Genomic DNA, 20,379 nt, shown 5'->3' with positions numbered 1-20,379 from the left:
CCTTTTGGATTAAAGTTGTTTTATAGTTTCCCATCATTTAAGTTGAAAGGCATTGAGAAATCATTATTGATGTTATTAGGGCCGGCTATGGGGCTCTGCAACTGGTGCGCCGGCACAAGGCCCCTATTTCGGTAACTTATACTATTAAAATATTGAATAAAATGAATAAATTGATAGTTTATATGGTTTCTGCTAACTCAGTTGGAGAGGTAGGGTTGTTTTAGTTTGTTGGCAAGTGAGATCTTAGGTTCAATTCCCAGTTCATACGTTTTTTTTTTCAATAACTCAGCAATTATACCTAGTGCTGGAAATATTGAGCCAAATAAAACCGTACCAACATCTACTAACCGAACTAAATATAGTTAGTTACCAGTATGTTTGTTACTGAAGTGTTGGTATGGTAATACCGAGCCAATATATTGAAGTTGGCTAGTAATGATAATGTTTTTGACAAAGTTTGGTATTACAGTACCAACCGAACATTTCTATATTTATTAATTTGTTCTTCTTAAACTATCATTACATATATCAGTTTTACATGTTCATTTTTACATATTTAATACCAATATATAATCTCAGCCCTTCATTATTACCAATAGTTTGATATTACCAATTTTCATTCAAAATTTATTTTTTATTTTTTATAATATTTCATTAGAGATTTAGAGTCAGTAACATTTTATATAAATTTTGTATGAACTTGTATGTAATTTGAAAGTCATAAGAAATTTTTTTTGCTAAACAAAAAATTGGTATTATTTTTTCACACAATTGGACCTAAATCATATATTGGTAAAGACCAATTACCAACCGTACTAACCGAAAGTATTGATATACCGAGAAGTTGGTACACGGGCTTTGGTGGTTGGTAATGAGAACAATTTTCTCTTTACCGATTAGAATTGGTTGGTAGATGGTATAGGCAAAATTAAGTCGGTATTGTACCAAACCCACCCCTAATTATACCACCTCAGTGACATCACTCAACCTCTTCTCATCCACTCATCCCACCACATCGTGAATACCATACCTCACTCAAACCTTTTCTCATCCACTCATCCCACCACATCTAAAACACCCTCTCATCTCAAAACCTCACCTTCTCTGTCTCTGCCCCAAATCAAAAAGCCAAAAACCCATCTCAAAATCTCATGTCTATTCTTTTGGATTCATGGCTCCTACAAGAAAAATGCCATCTTGTCATTCTAAGATTCAGAAGAAAAGAAGAATAGAGAAATTGAAAATCTCTCAAAAGGGGGCTATGCATCAATTGATCGACGATTTTGCTGCTAAAAATACAAGAAGATCTATCTTTATCAAGTAATATTGTAACAACTGTGTTATTCTCTTTTGGTAAGGCCTAGTGATTGTTAAAGTTCTTGAAATTTGGATGGGATTGCTGGGGAAGTTCATAGGGCAGATAAGGTATTTTTTTTTATTTCTCTTCTTTTTGGTGAGAGCAAGTTTTTTTATTTCATTGTTCATATGATTATCATGATGTATGCAAATAATGATTCAAGTTATATATGATATTAGAAGTACTTATTTACACTACTTAGATTGATGTGGTGACAATTAGACAATATGCTTGTACGTCAGCTTTATTTCAAGAACATCATGGGGTCCTATTTTAGATTTCGCACAAGGTCCCCGATTTCTCAGGCATTGCCTTGGATGTTATTACTCACAATTATGTGACTCCATAGAGGGCAGCTGCATTGATTCATGATATTTGTGCATTCAGACCGAACAAATTACCTCTATTACTTGTAAGTATGTTTGGAGGAAGAGAAATTTTGTTGTGGACTTTGGCGAATATTTGACATCAATCAGTTAGCTGAATTTTGTATTCCATGTTGCACAAAATGGTTGAATTGCATGCCTCATGTCTCACAAAATGCTTTTTTATTTGACTCATTGTCCACTTGTCGTAATTGTACGGGTAGTTTTAGTTTGTGATTTTATTTTTATTTCGTCGGACTTTTAGAGTTTAGATTACCAAATACGTTAATGAAAATATGTACCTAGGGGCGACACTTCCAAAGCGAAGAACCGAATCGAAACCAAAAAACTGAATAATTAAATAAAGCAAGAAAACCGGTCAGATCCGGTTCGGTTTTCAGTTTAATAATCTAACCGAACCGAACCGAACCGAACTTAATTCTAAACTGTGTAAAAGGACGTCGTATGGTAATACAGACTAAAAAACCCTATCGCTCATTCGCTCTAATCGCACTGAAGCCCTCAACAGCGAATTCGCTCTCTGCCTCTGTCGCTCTCACACTCTCCCCAGTCTCCCTCCGACGCCCCTGCGGCCGGGCCGATCTCTTTCTTCATCTCAAATTCTCAGGTGAGTTGTGTAGCTCTCGAAAATCAAATCTTTTGAGTTCATTCTGTCTTTTATGTGTTCTATTTCTGGGTTCGATGTTTGATTCTTAGGTTAAAGCTCAGTGCCTCACCCTCTCTCTCTCACTCTGATTGTTCGTATTCATTTCTTTGATTCACATATGGATTTGTTTGTTTCAATTTTACTGCGAAAATTTCTCAGATTGTACAATACAGATGATTACATGTTTAATAGTATATACACAGGATCTGTATTGATCGGTCTTATTGATAGTATATATGTATATGATTTCATTTGTAGTTGATTTGCTTAATTATAAGCTTGGTCTATTGATCGTCAATTTTACTAGCCATTGTAGCCAACTGATAGTGTATATATACAGAAGCTGTTAAGCTGATAGAGTGATGGTATATATATACAGAGGCTTCATTAATGTACCAATGGTATTATGTTTTTTCAATCTACAAACTAAAATTATTGGTCGGTAATTAAATTAGTCTTCTGTGCACAATGTAAATGAACAAGGGTTGAGGTAATTAAAAAACCCAAAGTCCCCGAGCACCGCCAAAAAGTCCCCTCTCTACTTCTTCCCCTCTTCTACTTTGGCAGCTTATTAGGCATATCTTGATTCACCTGCATCTCACTTCTGATTGATTCAAGTTCTGAAAGTAAAACACGGGTTTTTATCCACTTATCTGTTCATGATGTTTTTAGTTTAGTCTCTGTGTCTATTTTGATCAACTGAATTCAGAGCTTTCTGTGTCTTTTTTACTCTACAGAAACATGGCTTGGAGGCAGATACTACACCACACCAGAGCCACTTTGACACCGGCACATTCGACAACTGGGCTCGCCAGGTTCTCCACCAAATCAACCCCTTACTTGGGTAAGCAAATGTTCTTGGATTTAGTACCATTGTCTTGCGTCTTTGTCTTTCATTTAAGATTGCCAAAATTATTGGTAATAAAATAGTGGGTTTATTCGAAAAATGAAAGACGTTGTGATAGATTTGTGCCCCCTCAGATCAATTTTGTCAGCTATATTGCTGTACTCTATGTCTTTAACCCAGAAAGAAACTTTCTTTAGTTTCTTATGTGTTTAAGTCGATGTATAATTGAAAAGCCAATTATTACTTAGAGCTTTGGAGCCCGAAGCTTCTCCCCTTCATAATACCCATAAGCCCCAAATATTTATATTTCTGCGATCAACAAGACAACAAGCTTTGGTTATATGCTCTCTCAATGTATAGAAGAACTTCAGATGAATCATAGGTTATCTAGGTATTCATTTTGTCTTTGACTAATAGTATTCTCCTTTGTTTTCAAAATTCTATATTTTTTATTTGATCATGTAATTTTCTGAGATTCTAATGTTCATGAACAATGAGCTTATAAAGCAAAGGATATCTATTGATGATTTGAGCGCTATTGTTTTTAAATTCTAACCTTTTTTTTTTAAAGATATTGGTTTTCTTTTTTGCTGGAAATTATTTCTGGGTGTAGTACGTGTATGGACTCATTGCAAACTTAGGGGATGTATTGAATTGGATTGTGTTGTGCGATGCTTGATCCCATGCATCAATGGAATTTCTTGTTTGGTTTCTCCCTCCACCTTAGTTAACTAGCTGTTTGACGACATTGGAGGTTGTCTTTTTCTGAATGCTTAGAAATGGAATGACGTAATTTCATAATGGGGTTTATTGTTGCTCTTTATGAATAGAAGCGTTGGCCACCCATGCGAAACGACTGTGAGAGATGTTTATGAGGTTCGTTAGGCTTGTGTTTTTACACCTTAGGTTGCTGAGAAATTTGGAGATTAAAGCCTTTAAAGGCTCAGTGAGTGCGATTTTACGGTGCTACTTAATATCGCACTTGGGTTCTGTTTGAGCATTTTCAATTTGGGGAGAAATGTGATTGGACACTTGGTATCCAAAATGTAATTGCTTATGTGCGCCACTTGGTTAGTTGTTTAGATTAAAATGAGGGGTTCCAAAATAGTGAAATTATACATCTAAACAATGGGTTTGGGTCAATGGGAGATCTGAATTGTGTTTTGCTGGTTGTTTTTCTTTTCAGAGAAAGTTGGGATATCTGAATTTTTAAATGGAATAGGCAAAGGGGTGGAAGCTCATGTGACCAAAGTGGAATCTGAGATCGGTGACTTTCAGAAGCTGCTCGTCACTCGTACTCTAAGACTGAAGAAACTTGGCATCCCTGTCAAACAAGTAATCCATCTGAAATCGATATTACTTACCTTATCTGTATCACTTACTTTATGTGCTCATTCTTTGTTGCGTGTTCCGTTGGGATCTTACTATCAATTTTATATCCATTCTTTGACATTGGAATGAGTGCAAACTATGCCTTTTGGGAATGAAAATCCAAGGATTCCAATGTTTTACACTTTGTAATTACATTTCATGAGTGCATTTCACTTCAGTTGTCTAACATGGAATTTATTTAAACTTTGTATCTGAATTTTGGTTGGCAGAGGAAGCTGATCTTGAAATATACCCACAAGTATAGGCTGGGACTCTGGAGGCCTCTAGCTCAGCCAATAAAATCCTAGTTAGTATAGAACTAGCATGTCCTTTACACAGAAGTTGTCTGCTGCGAAATCACTGGTGCTAAATGTACGAAACCTGGAAAGAGGAGCATCTTTCTTCAGATTTTAGTATTCCTTCACTTTTTTTTCCAAAATTTCATGGACAAAGTTTGGCTATTTAGTAAAAGGGTACTGTGGTCAACTGCATTTAGTTGAGCGATCTACTTTGTAACTTCATGGGAGTACCCTCAGTTGCATGTGGTGTAGATGTTCAATCTTCTAGCAATATGTTTTAATGTTAGCCTGCAAAATATGATGGCATTGAAGTCTCAATTATTGGCTTGCCTGACTCATTATCTGTGATAGTAAATTTCATAATATCAAATCTCAACCTTCTCTTATACTTAAGCTATTCAGAAATTGTGTGGTGTTGTTGACTTAAAAGAATGGTTGTGTAACCCCTCAACCTTTTCCTGGCATGGTTAGTTCTCTGCTTTTTACTGTTAATATTATCGCTAAATCATTGTTTCTGGCTCTTGGTCGTTGTTGAGGCATTTCTATAACATTCAGAGTGCGAGGATTTCAATGAGACTAGTATCTGTGAGTCTTACAGTGAGGTTTTGAGATGATAAACCCGAATTGCTAACGACTTCGCCACAACTAACTTGTGTGTAACTGTGCATCATCAGTACATGTGTGTTTCCTTTTCCACCGGAGTTAGTGTTGCGAATGCTTCAAAGCTAGAAAGATGCATGGAACAAGATTGAAATGAAATGAAGCTCTGGCCTTTTACTATTGCCTCTTGATAGATGCGGGAGAACCTGATAAAGTCACAAAACTATAACTCTTTTCTACAGTCAGGTGCAAGCTAGCATAAGGGTGTTGTGGTTGGTTCACAATTTCACATTCACTTCTGAAATTTACTCCATCTGTATTATGCCAATCATAATGGAGTTATTAGTTTTCACTGGAATTATCTACCAAGTGAATGAGATTGTAACCTACCAAATCTTCCTCGGCCAAAAAAAAACTTCCAAAAGATCTTCTGTTATAATCATATACTGTGATTGAGCATTATGTCAGTAATGGCACCATACTATGTCCAACATAAGTGCTTATTTATGAGTACTAGTATAAAAACTATAAATACATGTTTCTGTGCGGATACCCCTCAAAACATCACAACTTTGATTCACTGCAAGAAAAGGTAAGATTTCCACAATCCAAGTTTCTTCTATGATGAAGAAGAGCAAGAAGCATAGCCTGGGTCGCCAAAAAATTGCAATTGCCAAAATACCAAAGAGAAGTAACTTACAAGTCACATTCTCAAAACGTTGTTCAGGACTTTTCAAAAAGGCTAGTGAGCTCTGCACACTCTGTGGAGTTGAGATTGTGATCATAATTTTCTCACCGGCTAACAAGCCATTCTCTTTTGGCCAACCTAGTGTTGAGAGCATTATCGACCGCTTTCTTAATCCATACCCATCATCATTCTCTAGTTCTACACAACAAGCTCAATACTGTCGGGAGTTTAGTGTTGAACATAAGCTAAATATGCAGTTAACGCAGACTCAAGGTCACTTGGAGGCTGAGAAACAGCGAGGAGAAGTGATTGACAAGATGAGGGAGGACAGTGAGAGATCAAGCCAGTGTTGGTGGGAAAAATCCATTGAGGAACTTGGATTGGATGAGCTCCACATATTGAAGGCTGCACTGGAGGAGCTGAAGAAGAATGTGACTGAAGAAGTGCATCAAATGAATGACCCTTGCAATTCTTCAGTACCATTCTTAATGATGAATGGTATTCAAACAGATCATCATCTTTCTGATAGAAATTTTTTTGAACCTAATGGATCAGATGGTATAATGATCCCTCCTAGTGCGGCCTATAGCTTTGGTCATGGACATGGTTTTTTCTAAAATTTTCTTTGTTTTGGTTGATTGCTCTTTATTCTTTAGAAGGCAGATAGAAGCTAGCACCTTGCTAGCGCTTAATAATTGGTGTTCTGTCTTTCAGTTTTGATTGTCGATATGTAGCTATGAATTTAATTTGCAATAATCTTTAAATTTATGGCACTAAGATGATAATCCAAATGCCGAAGAAGAACCATGTGATATTCTAAATTTCTAATCACTAAAGAGCAGTTATTCTGCAGTTACATCTTACTGAATACTAAATGCATGAGGGTGATCTTGCTAATCATCTGTTTGGAATGATTTAATAGACATTTGTAATGCTTTATATGAGTTCATAAGCACAGCTGCAAGATTATATCAGCTCCTTGATAAGATGGCTCGGGGAAAAGACAACTCAACTCACAGTAGCATCTTTACAATTATATTCAACAACTGGTAAGAACCTTAAGGTGTTAACAAAATGAGTGTCTAGAAAAAAAGGTCATATGAGTTTCTGAATTCATAGCTAGCTAACAACTATTCTTTTTGGTATTCTTTACAATATCAAACATGCTTTAAGGTTATTACCAAGGTGCTTCTACCCTTAAAGTTAGATATGTTCATGAACATTATAAACTTTGGCAAGTGCTCTTGCCTGTAATATGATTGATATTTGAATATGGTGTCCTACTTGTATTTTTAATTAAATATAGTTTTTGTGATCAATCCGAATCTGGGGCATTATCAGTAGCATGTGAAGAATGTGTTCTTGATATGCAATAATTCAAGCTCTTTAGCTCTCTCCCTGCAGCAGAGATTTAGCCGAAAATAATGGATTACTCCCAAGACTTGGACAATTTATGGCTTCTATAGCATGCAATGCGCCACTTATCAAGTCTACCGGATCATATACTTAATTGGTACCTATGAAAGATGATCTGAAGTAGCTGCTGCACGTAATGTTACTGCATCTATATAATTTCGAGGACACTGGCTAATAGACAATCTGAACTGTAAGGTTTTACTGGCACATCTGGAATTGGATGTCATCTGTACTATGCACTTCAACTAGGTAGATGTCAAATTTGACTGCAGGGTCTTGCAAGCATCTTTGTATTAAAGTTACAACCATAACTCCATAAGGCTGTGTTAAGGTGAATGTTGACGACTCAAGAAGGTGACATTTTCTGTAACTATATATAAGAATGCTTGAAGTGAGATATTAGGGCTGAACTGTGGAGTCTCTACTTTAGACTTACTGCTAGAGATGAACACATTTAGGTCACTGTAGAGACAGATTCAGGTTTGATTATCAACATAGGGCGTTTTTTGAGTTTGATACAATTGGAAATGGGATATGGCATTATTGCTCACCCTCTTCAGACCAGATGTCATTTTTTAATGTTAACAGGGAGACTATTCTTGCGGCGAAATTTGAAATGATGGATTATTCGAAACGGATACTGGATTCTTATCAGTGGTATACTAGAAACTAAGAAATGTCTGTAGACTAAGCTTTTAATCCTTGTTCTTTGGACAATCAGATAGGTGATTTTTTACATACATGTAAACATGGTGCCATGCACTGAGCAAGAAAGCATGTTTGTTTTCGTTTTTAGCTAAACTAAAGACTTGACAGCAATAAATTGGTATTGATAAATGGAGGAAAGATTGAACGATTTGGAAGTGAATGAGCCTTGAATAGAATAACCAACAGATGCAAGAGCTCCTTGTTTCAGTATAGTCCAGGCTGCAGGTACCACAAGGATACGTTTTTGTTAGTGGATGTGCATATCATGTCAATCATAATGGCCTAATGGGTTATTATCACTTTTTTAGTTCTCATGGTAATTAAATCACTATCTTGAGAAGAATTTGTAACTTCCAGAAGATCTTGTGGAATCATATATGGTAAATGGATATCATTAAGTCCCCATTGGAGAATAATTGTGCTACTTTAAGAGCACTAATATAAATTCATGCTTCTGGATACCTCCCAAACCATCACAAGTTGATCAAAACTACACAACAAAAGCTTTCTTTCATTGTCTAGCCTCCAAAATCTAAGAATCTACTATGGCAATGCAGACCAAGAGACAGTTTCAGGGTCGCCAAAAGATAGCAATGACCAAAATTCCTAACAGGAGTCATTTACAAGTCACATTCTCGAAACGCTGTGCAGGTCTTTTCAAGAAGGCTAGTGAGCTCTGCACACTTTGTGGAGTTGAGATTGCAATAGTAGTCTTTTCTCCTTCCAACAAACCCTTCTCTTTTGGCCACCCTAGCATTAAGATCCTCATCGACCGCTTTCTCACTCCAAGTCTTTCATCATTTCCCATTAGTACTCATCCAGCTCTTCCCCCCAGGAAGGCTAGTGTTGAACATGAGCTGAACATGCAGCTAACCACGACGCAAGGTCGTCTGGAGGCTGAGAAAAAGCGAGGAGAAGAGCTCGGCAAGATGATTAAAGACAGTGAGCAGTCGAGTCATTGTTGGTGGGAGAATCCAATTGAGGAACTTGGATTGGATGAGCTAGAGATGTTGAAGGCTGCATTGGAGGAGCTCAAGATGAATGTGACAGAACAAGTCCACAAAATGAATGGCCCTGCCACATTTTCAGTACCATTCTCTGTGATGAATCGTGATCATCATCTTTCTGAGAGAAAGTTTTCTGAGATTAATGGATGTCATGGTTCCATGATCCCTCATTGTGCCTACGGACATGGTTCTTTCCTTTGAAGGCCGTTACAACCTAGCAGTTACAACTCTACCTCTCAGTTATTATCATAATGGAATAATTATGAAATTGGTTTGCTAAGCTTATTTGGTTGCTCAGTGCATTTGGCTAGCTTTCACAAATAACATTTCAGTCTAATGGAATTTTCCTGAAAATCATCATTGTACATTGCACTGTGTTTGCCCCATGGCCGTTGTATTGAAGAAAACAGAAAATTTCAAAATTACACTAGGGGTAAGAAACTAAAATCTCCAAAATAAAATAACATTGGGTTTTCAAAAAAAAAAAACATCGGTAAACGAATCATCTCATCTTAGAAATAAACTTACCCAATTTTATTACTTTTGCATCCAAACAATAAAAAACCGGTTTAGTTTTCAATTTTGTTTCCGACCTATAGACTAAATTACTGAGAAAAACTTATGGTCCAAGTGTGACCTTAAACAGTTATGTTAATGTGAAAATACATACATGTGTAGTTTTATTATTTATTTCCTTCTTTGAGTTCTTTCTTACAAAAAACCCTAAATCTTGAGAAATTTTTCAGTGTTATTGTAGTACCACGTGGTAATACCTAGTGGTTTACTATTTCAATCACAATTTGACACGTTAGTTAGATATATAATATTTAAGCTATTTTGTCAAAAACTATTTTGAGTTTTTTTCTAAAACTCTATACCCTATACTCTTATAGCTTAAATTATAAATCTGAAATTCTAATTCAAAATTATCAATACATACGAATGTCATTTTATAAATAATAAAATATATTAAATTATAATTTTAGGGTGATAAATTTAGGTAGTTCTACCGTAGCATATCAAAATTTCTCCAAAACCCTGTTCCTGTTTTGAACTGAGAGACCTCTAAAACCCCAGTCGTTAAACTGTGAAACATAGCCCGGCGCCTCTACTCTACTTTCCCTTTGCTCTCTCAATCCTAAAGTTGATTCCTTTTTCTGGGTTCTCTTCTCTGTTCTTGACTCTGCAAACTACATATCATCTGCTTCTGTATCACTACAGATATGCCTTCAAAGGGCAAGAAGAGTTCAAAGCCCCAATCGAGGCTATCCAACTCTGACTGCTTCCCCTCTTCTGCTGGGTCCATCGATTCCGAACCCAATGAAGTGGGTTTTGCCTCCTCTCTTGAACAAGCTTCCACCAAGTACCCTTCTCTCATTGCCAAATCAGCCTTCGTTGCCCAGCTCACCGATGTCGATGAGTCCTCCAAAGGCTGCAAGGTTTGGCTTTCTGAGCCTGCCATGGTTGCCAATCACTTCGCTCCTGGCTCCTTTGTTTCGGTAATGTGTTGTGTTCTGTGAGGTGTACTGTGTTTGTTTCAATGTTTAGTTTTGTTGATGCAATGTTGGTGAACTGAACTGTGTTTTGTGATATGGTTTTCGATTGCCAGGTGTCGTTACCGTGTTTGAATAGAAGAGAGAGCTTTCCTCTCTGCTCATTAGCAGATGAGTGTGCTAGGCGTTTTGGAGTTGGGGCTTGCCAACAGTTGGATGATGAACCTGGGAACTACTTTGCTCTTGCAACTATATTTCCTTCTGCTAAGGTTTGAATCACAACTCGTTTTTTTTTATTTTGTTTGGATTCTCTCTTTGCTTTAAAATTTTAGTTTATATGACAATTGGGATAAATGGTTTTCCAAAGGAATAATAAGTGTAGAAAAGAGGTCCTGGATGCATTGCTATTCTATGAGTTATTGTTTTGCTGTGGTGTAATTATTTCCTAATTGGATTTTCACTGTGAACTTGTGTGATTGCAAGAGGAATGGTGGAACTTCACTTGTACTGTGTAAGATTTAAACTTTTGAGCAGTATTGTGCAATCAGGATCGGACAGTCTTAGTATTGAATTAGCTGGGTGCAATTTGGTTAATAATTATTCATAAACTTATGGAATTTTTAAGAATAAAATTGAACTTATAGAATCAGTGACGCTTTTAGGACTTTGGAGAATGAAAATGTGACCAGGATCCACATGATCCTAACTCCTAAGACAGTTTCTTTACCCTGATGTTGTATTCTATCTCAGGTTTCAAAGAACGGGGTACGATTATCTTCAAATCTTTCAAACACCATGGGTTGTCCTGCATTAGGCAGGACCATATGTATCTACTCCGTACAAAATACAGTCCGAGCTGGTCTTTTATATGATACAGAAAAACGCCGTTGTACCAAAGATTGCCTCTCAGTGTCCGACTGTAAGGAGTTAAATTTACAGCTACTCCATTCCAACAGCAGATTAACTATGAAAAGTACCCCTACAAACATTTCTGCTGAAAAGTCAGATTACCGGCCTGACAATGGAGTTCCTGCATCCCCTAAGACACCATCGAACCGATCACAACTTAGCTTTTCTTATAGCAGCCCATCAGCTTCACCTCGACGTGAGGACTCAGCATCAAGTGTAATCACTCCAGATGAGTCATTTGTTGAATCTTTTAATGTTGAAGAGGTTCTTGGGGATGACACTTCAAAAAGACTTCTTCAGACATGTGCTACTACGTGGTTGTGTTCTCGTTGTTTACTTCGTGGAAATCTAGTGACTATTCCGGTGCTTTCACAAAATTGTTTACTTCGAGTCATCAGTGCAAAGAAATTATCTGATGATAAAGCTATTCATGGTTTGTTTCATGAGTCCTCTGTGTTAGTGGACGAAGTAAATGATGCTTTTCTAGTGAAGCGGGAAACAAAAGTATGCTTTAATTTGCCATCAAACCAGGAATCTAAAAGAACAGATCTTTCTATGGTGCAATTTAAGGATGCTACAGTTAATACAGCAGATGACTCATCAAGATTGGGTGGTCTGTCAAAAGAATATGCAGTTTTGAAGGGCATCATAATATCATCATCTACGGATACCTTGTCACGGTATGTGATACTCATATGACACCTTTTGCTTTGTACTAGTGCAAACCTACTTTTTCTTGTCATTTTAAACCTGGCCTTTGTGTGGGGGGCAGGCTACCCTATAGCCGCTTTTTCTATTTGTAATAAAAACATTTTAGGTGTATATGAACATCTCTAGTAGTTCCTGGGACGCTTCCCTCTGTTAACTATGCACATCCTTAAATCTAGATGACTTGTTAATCTAATTAGTATATATCAACCACCAAAATAATGAAATATCCACACAGCCTTTGATAAATATTTTAGATTCATATAATGATGGATAACAATTTCTTAGAAAAAGAAAAAAATGAGTAGTTATCTCCTCTGCTGCATTTATCTTTTGACTTTAATACAATGAATATAGCTGATTTTGGGAATGACACATTTCACCTGTAGAAAAACATGGTTTTTATTTCTCTTTTTTTTAAAATTCTTTTATTACGTTCATTTATGCATATCTTTTTATAATTAGTCTTGGTTTACGACCTGCAAAAGGAGTGCTTCTTCATGGTCCACCTGGTACGGGAAAGACTTCTTTGGCTCGATTATGTGCCCGTGATGCTGGTGTCAACTTTTTCTCTCTCAATGGACCTGAAGTTGTGAGTCAGTACTATGGAAAAAGTGAGCAAGCTTTACGTGAAGTTTTTGACTCAGCTAGCCAAGCTGCACCTTCTGTGGTTAGATTTCTTCTCCCTCATGATTTTGATGCCTTGTGTTTAAGGATCATTACTCTTTCCTGAATAGACATAGGTGATGCATATGGTGGTAAGGTTCATTGACCTATTAAACATTAAATTATGCCCTTCTGTCCAAACTTACATGGTTGACATTGTGCCTCTATGTTCAAACATACAATTGAAAGATCTTTAGTATTTTGGGTGACTTGGTTACAATGCATGTGGTACTGAAGGTAATTGGTTAATTGTTGTTGATGCCTTTGTCCAAATATTCACGGTAACACTGAAGCCTGTTGAAGTGCAGTAACTAAGGTGTGGGGCTGTGGGAAAATTTATGGGCCTTTGTTTCTGGGCTTTTTCCTCTTTCATTGGAACACAGTTGTTATTTAGGGTTTTCTGTCCTCTCTTCTTTGGTGGCCCTTGAGCCTACTTGGTTATTATTTTGGTTTTCTTCTCTAGCTTCTTTTCTGTGGCCTTCCTTTTCAAACAGTGAAGAAGTTTGAAAGGAAGAGAAAAACCTACTGTTATGTTAATTGGATGTAGAATGTCATCATTTCAGTAGTTTTTATATTTTTTTTTGGTTATTGGAAAGAAGAGTCTTAATCATGACTGATAGCTTTTCCTTTGAGAAACTAGCTGGTCATTCACAAATTTGATTTGCCTTCTATTGGATTTTGTCTTCAGGTTTTCATTGATGAGTTGGAATCAATTGCACCTGCAAGGAAAGAGGGAGGTGAAGACCTATCTCTGAGAATGGTTGCCACTCTGTTGAATTTGATGGATGGGATTAGTACAACTGAAAGAGTTCTTGTGATTGCTGCTACCAACAGCCCTGATAATATTGAGCCTGCACTCAGACGACCTGGAAGACTTGACAGGGAAATTGAACTAGGTGATATATGAGTTTTTTTTTTTTGTATATTTGTACAATGTTGCAGTAGCCAAACATTTTTTGAATACTTATGCTGTTATACTTGTAACAAACATCAGTAGCCATCTAATATCCTACACGTTAAACTGTTTCACATGGAATTTGTTATCGTTATTATTCATTGTTTTGGAGAAGTAGTTGAATGAAGATTTCTTTTTCCGTTTATTGATACTGGTAGTTTGAACTTGCTTTCTTCATTTTGTATCTCAACTCATCCTCTTTCTTTTTGAAAACTGATATTCAGGGGTGCCATCTCCCAGGCAACGGCGTGAGATTCTACATGTTCTTGTCAGTGAAATTGAACACCGTCTTTCAGATGTGCAAGTCCAAGAACTTGCTAATGCTACACATGGTTTTGTAGGCTCTGATCTAGCTGCCCTTTGCAATGAGGCAGCGTTCAGTTCTCTCAGGCGTTATGTCAGTTCTAAATTCCCACATGGTTTCACGCATAGAGCATCTAATACTTATGAAGATTGTTCTAACAGTCTAATGGTATCTGATTGCCTAAAAGATACAACAGACATGTCAAAAGATTACTCAGATACCGCATCTTCATCTATCACACATTTGAAGGTTTCTTCAGAGAATTGGTTGTCTGTGGATATGAAATGGACAAATCAAGATAATGACATTGAAGAAGACTTAAAAGTGGCTTATGAAGATTTTAAAAGTGCCAGGATGAAAGTGAGACCCAGTGCTATGCGAGAGGTATGTGAATTACAATATCTGGCAGGCATTTATTGTTAGTTTATGATGGTGTATGAATGTTCATTATCCCCAAAATAGTTTAATGATGTTAAATATCTTGTGCTCTATTTACGAACCTGTCAAACAACATACCAGCACAGACTAATTTGGCTAACTATTACTATATGTAATTGAATCCGCTTGCTATTATACAAAACTACAGGAATGTTTTTTTCCCTCATTTCATAGCCATTCCACAAATTCTCCGAATGTGAAAATCTCACTGACTTGTTTATATAATCATGTAATGCTATGTGTTTGACTATGGTGATGTAAGCGGCTACTGATATCATCAATTGTTTACCATGGAGACTGCCAGGGCAGGCCTTTGGCCTGTGCTGGTTGTGCGGTGGCACAAGGACACCGATCGGCGGAGGCTGCAATTTTTATATATCATACATATTCATTTAGTTTTAAGTAAAAGAAAAGGGAAGCAAATGAATGAATGTTGATTCTGCAAAGTTGGTTATGCACTGATACTCGCAAGTATCCCACCACGGTTCAAATCCCAACAGCTCCATTTTTAAGCTGTTTATTCCTTTTGTCTTTTAGGTTTCTCACTTTTGTCTCCTTTTCTTCAGTGGTTTTTCCCTTCTTTTTTTTACCAATTTTTTCTATTTATGTAACAACTCTTTATGTTTGTTTTACGAACTTGAGGAATACAGTATATTTAAGATGATTTTTTGCTCAGTTTGTATTCTTGTTTTACTTTTTGGTTTTTATTTTGAGGATTTGAAAAATATGTAGTCCTTATTTCGAAATGTTGTATTTGTTGTTTGTTGACAAAAAAAGAATTGACATCATGTAAATATATAAGTACACACACTAAGGCCGCAAAAAAAAATTCACACAGGTCCGGCCCTGGAGACTGCTGTAACTTTTCATGCTCTTAATCGTTCCTTTAATATGTAGGTAATTGTTGAGGTCCCGAAGGTTAATTGGGAAGATGTTGGTGGTCAAACAGAGGTGAAGAATCAATTGATAGAAGCTGTAATGTGGCCCCAAAAGCACCAGGATGAATTCAAACGTTTAGGGATTTCTCCGCCAACAGGGGTCCTTATGTTTGGTCCTCCTGGTTGCAGCAAAACCCTCATGGCTCGTGCTGTAGCTTCTGAGGCACGGCTGAATTTCCTTTCTGTGAAGGGTCCAGAACTTTATAGCAAATGGGTTGGTGAATCTGAGAAGGCTGTGAGATCAGTGTTTGCAAAGGCAAGGGCTAATGCCCCAGCAATCATATTCTTTGATGAAATTGACGGTCTTGCTGCCATTCGTGGGAAGGAAAATGATGGAGTTTCTGTTTCAGATAGGGTCATAAGTCAACTTCTTGTCGAAATGGATGGTTAGTGGCAAACTTATTATTGAATCCGCATTTATTACCCTTTTCTCCTTCCTAAGGTCTTGGTTTTGACGATGTTTTAGCATCGTTATGTATATAATGACAGTCAAAAGTTTAGCCAGTGATTATGTCATTGTTTTGCTGTCTTATCCTTGAACTGATCACAGTATTGTTAAAATTAGGTTTGCAAGAAAGAGTTGACGTCACTGTTATTGCTGCTACAAATCGGCCTGACAAGATTGATAGTGCGCTTCTAAGACCAGGTCTCTCTCTCTCTCGCCCCCTCTCCATCTCTCTCTTTCTTATCTCACTCAGAGATAACAGTTTCCTAACTATAAAAAAAACTGTTTGGACAGGGCGGTTTGATCGGTTGCTATATGTGGGACCCCCGGATGAGATTGATCGTGAAGAAATATTTCGTATCCATTTGAACAATATGAAATGCAGCGATATTAGCAGACATGATCTCGCTCGCCAGACGGAAGGCTACACAGGTGCTGATATAAGATTAATCTGTCGAGAAGCAGGTCTTGCAGCTATTGAGGTTCGATGTTGTGCTACACTATTACATAAAGTTTTCTTTTCTGTTTTTGAATCTCTCCATCAATCCATGATTTTTGTTTTGCTATCAGGAGAGTTTATGCCGTAAGGAGAGCCTTGATGCCTTAGAAATTAAAATGCAGCATTTAGAGACTGCAATTAGACAAGTGAAGCCAACAAAAATTCAGTTTTACCAAGAGCTATCTGGAAAGTTTCAAAGACTCGTTATTTCTAATATAAACCCAGGAAATTCTTATTAGTCTCTACAAATGTCACTTTGATGGAAGCTGGATTTCTGCTACACCAACAAATTGCAAAACTGACGATGATCTGGTTAAAAACCTGCGTGGAGGAATACATGGTTGAAACGGGATTGATGTACATTATTACTTCTTTTTTTGATACGATGTACATTATTAGTTTAGGCTATAAAAAAGCACAAGTTAATCACAAACTGGGATTTTGCCTGTCCAACTGCTTGTTTTGTTTTTTTTTTTAATTTTTTTATTCCTTCTATAAGAACTGTACCAAACGTTACTAATTAGATGTATTACATGACATCTTTTGCATACTGTTTTTTTGGTCCATAAGTCACTTGTTGTCTATGGTGAGGATTGCCTATATAGGCTGGTATCAGAATAATATAAAATTGGTACTGATTATAATCTCAGAGTTAACTGCAGTGATTGCAAAAGCTGGTTTCAGAACATCAGGAAAATGGGATTATTGATCTTCCATACAGACTGGGCGGCAGTTGAGTTACAGAGGAACAAAGATGGAGAAAGGGAACAAGTACAGCAAGGACTAACTCAAAGATACTGGAATAAATTTTGGGGCAAGAATGTCCCTCAAAATCAATGTTCATGCGGCTGGCATGTAGGGAGTTTCTTCCTATTGTTGGCAGTGAGGAAGTTGTGTAGAATAAGTTTTGCATGTGTTATGGGAAACTCGTTTTGCTCGCTCAAGTTTGGAGTCCCTTATTAGTGAAGTCTGTAAGATGTGGATGGAACCACTCTTTCTCGTATAGATTCGCATCAATCGCATGTTATGTCCATCGCGTGTGGAACTGAAAGGGAGGAGTTTGCTTATGTGGTACGTTGGTTATGGAGGCACCGAAAATTTTAAGGGGCCTGGAGAGGAGTTGAACTGTATACCGAGTTATATGCAGCAGCAAGTTGGAAAGTAGAGGATTTCTGAAACTTTGAAGCTTGTGGTAAAGACGGAGCTCGGCTCGTGTTATATTGGGTGCAGTTTTCCGGGATGAAACTGGGACATGGAGATCTGGCAGTACATCCATGACGATAGGGAGGACCTAAGTGAGGAGGGAAATGTGCTAGCTAAAGAAGCTATGGGGCTTCATAATCAGTGTAGCGGGGGGTTAAGTGATAAGGGAAAATGTGAATAAAATCATTTGAATCCCTTTAAGTTCAGTAGTAACCGCAGAACTGTCACTACAAAGGTCTCAAATTTTTTGGAGGAAAATTTGGAAACTGAATGTCCCTGGCAAAGTGGCAATGTTAAAATACTTAATAATTTCAGAATGAGCAGGCAACTCGGGATGTCTTTTCACTGCAAGCGCATCAGCTTCCGAGGTTTCAAATGTATCAACAGAAAACAAACATCAATTCCTTCTCTGGCTGGTTAGCACATATCAGCAACGAAGCCCCACCCAACAGCGGAATCCTAAAGCTTAAGCCAAGGTCATCCTATCAACTGGACAGTATGGGATTCACCAAACTTGATCTTCAGACAAAGTAAGCCCCGGCGATCCTGTTTCTTGCCAAAAATCGAGCCTCATCCAGTGAATGTCCTTGTCGAAACTCATGCATGGCAGAGAATCCTGGGATGCTAACTCCAAAAGTGAAAACACGTCTACTGCAAATACCCCAAGGGTAATGAAATGGAGAAAATCAACCTCAAACTTTGTCTGGCTGAACTTTGATGGCTCAGAAGGTTAAGTTCATGGCACTGCAGTGCCTAGTTTTACAGTCAGAAATGAAGTTTTCATCCCTTCTGCTATGCTTACGAAGGGTATCAATAACAACGTATTACAGGCTGAATGAGTTGGCTTATAGCAATACTAGAAGCCTTGAAGCAACAGTCAGGAAAACTACAATAATCTCCTGTGTATATGGACCTTTAAGCTTCTGATTGACTGCATTGACAGACACTCCAACCTCCATGGCAAGCATAAACAATGTAGCGAACTCCATTTTCTTTAACTCCATTACTCTAAGAACATTTACACAGAAGCTAATGCAGTAGCAGATGCAGTATCTGTCACTGATTATGAGGTCTCAGAGATTTGCATATAGTCAGCGAAGGTGCCCCTAAAGGCCAATTATGCGTCCATGCCTATACTTTGACCAACTTAATCACACAAAATTGTTCTTTCCTATATATTTTTAAAGCATCGATGTCTTCTCAACCAAATTAGACTACCATGTTCTATTTGGATAACTCTTAGCGAAGCTACAACAACATACAAGAGAATATGTACTGCAGAATATGTACACAAAATTTGACAACTTCCGTTGCTTATGTACAACTTGTGATCAGTACCAACAATAAGCAACAAACTTATGCAACCTGACATTAGGCATTAGTGTGATCGTATGCCTACACAATAGTTTTAAGTTTTAACAATAAAGAAACAAAAACACAGTTCAGAATCAACAAGAACATATCCACCATTTTGGAGTATCAGCTTCAATTCATGAATGTAAAATCCATCTGATTACTACGTGTTTACTGGTTGAATTGTAAAATTTACTGGCTAATTTCAAAAATCAAACCCTCAGAATCGCCTTTGCCAATTTCTCATATGACAGAAAATGCAGTGGAGCAACAACCCTGAACAATTGCATTGTCAAGTTTAAACAATAGACGATTGAGATAGAGTAGGAAACCTGTCGAAAGTTTGCCGGTGAGGACTGACGCGGCTGAGCAGCACAAGTTTTCTGGTTTTCACTTTTCAGAGTAAAAAGTCGGCACAGGTTTACTTATAAGCATGCAACGGCGCCGTTTTACTTTTTACTCAGTATGGGCTTCAGCATAATAGTTATGATTGAGAGATTCTTTTTGCACCTCCAAAACGACTAAATGTACCTCTATTGTTTATTACACCTCAAAAATGTGAAAGTGTACCTTCATTGTCTAGTGAGATTTATATGTGAGTTGAAAAGTCAAAAAGAAAAAACAAAATTCAGGGGTACACTTAATTATTTCATGCAAATAGAACCCTCTTTAATGATATTCATTGGGTACCCCAAACTTTAAAACTAAAATATCTATTCAAACCCAAGTCAAATACTTAAATTGATGGTTCAATGTGGTTTTTTCTTCTTAATACAATATCCGAGCGCATCTCTCTTTCGAGTTCAATTTGATCTATGTTCTTTTCGAGTTCTTTTAGTTGACATTGGATAATAATTTAGGTTTTTTCAGCTTCGCTTAGATTGTCACCAAATGTTACTTAGATGTCAGGCCTTGGTTTGTTCAAATTGTTAGTATGTTTCACGTGCAGACATAAAATTAAAATTGCACGTGAAGATACATGTTGAAGAGGATAGTTCATACATCATAACTAAAAATATAATATAACCTTTTTTTGAATGGATGGCTTGTGCAGCTGAAATATAACTCAAGGCTTCTCTATTGAAATTGTCAAATACAAAGGAGGATGTAAAATATATATCACTTATTACAAAGACCTGAAAT

General features: G+C 37.2%; 4 protein-coding genes across 4 annotated transcripts in view; all 4 read left to right on the top strand.

Moving 5' to 3' along the window:
• The window catches only part of LOC126798978 (uncharacterized), a 187,386-nt gene extending 182,062 nt beyond the window's left edge, over window positions 1–5,324 (top strand). The window contains exons 2-5 of the mRNA XM_050526081.1: window positions 2,238–2,350; window positions 3,127–3,233; window positions 4,423–4,571; window positions 4,838–5,324. Of these exons, the coding sequence (XP_050382038.1) occupies window positions 3,131–3,233; window positions 4,423–4,571; window positions 4,838–4,915 (330 nt within the window). The 5' untranslated portion in view covers window positions 2,238–2,350; window positions 3,127–3,130 and the 3' untranslated portion in view covers window positions 4,916–5,324. The remainder of the gene's footprint in view (window positions 1–2,237; window positions 2,351–3,126; window positions 3,234–4,422; window positions 4,572–4,837) is intronic.
• An 803-nt stretch (window positions 5,325–6,127) lies between these two features.
• LOC126799971 (agamous-like MADS-box protein AGL61) lies at window positions 6,128–6,811 on the top strand. Its single transcript, XM_050527231.1, has one exon. The coding sequence runs from the start codon at window positions 6,128–6,130 to the stop codon at window positions 6,809–6,811; it is 684 nt and encodes a 227-aa protein (XP_050383188.1).
• A 2,052-nt stretch (window positions 6,812–8,863) lies between these two features.
• On the top strand, window positions 8,864–9,526 carry LOC126797145 (agamous-like MADS-box protein AGL61). The gene has a single exon (XM_050523819.1). It carries the CDS (start codon window positions 8,864–8,866, stop codon window positions 9,524–9,526), a length of 663 nt encoding a protein of 220 aa, XP_050379776.1.
• An 884-nt stretch (window positions 9,527–10,410) lies between these two features.
• On the top strand, window positions 10,411–17,150 carry LOC126798161 (calmodulin-interacting protein 111). Its single transcript, XM_050525022.1, has 10 exons — window positions 10,411–10,824; window positions 10,935–11,087; window positions 11,569–12,407; window positions 12,901–13,105; window positions 13,790–13,997; window positions 14,281–14,744; window positions 15,696–16,122; window positions 16,302–16,382; window positions 16,476–16,663; window positions 16,752–17,150. Exons 1-10 carry the CDS (start codon window positions 10,549–10,551, stop codon window positions 16,917–16,919), a joined length of 3,009 nt encoding a protein of 1,002 aa, XP_050380979.1. The 5' UTR covers window positions 10,411–10,548; the 3' UTR covers window positions 16,920–17,150.
• The last annotated feature ends 3,229 nt before the right edge of the window (window positions 17,151–20,379 follow it).

Source organism: Argentina anserina, chromosome 6, assembly GCF_933775445.1.
Source record: "Argentina anserina chromosome 6, drPotAnse1.1, whole genome shotgun sequence".
In the NCBI taxonomy this organism is placed as follows: domain Eukaryota; kingdom Viridiplantae; phylum Streptophyta; class Magnoliopsida; order Rosales; family Rosaceae; genus Argentina; species Argentina anserina.
Note: the sequence above shows the minus strand (reverse complement) of the source record. Positions and strands in the feature narration are given on the sequence as shown.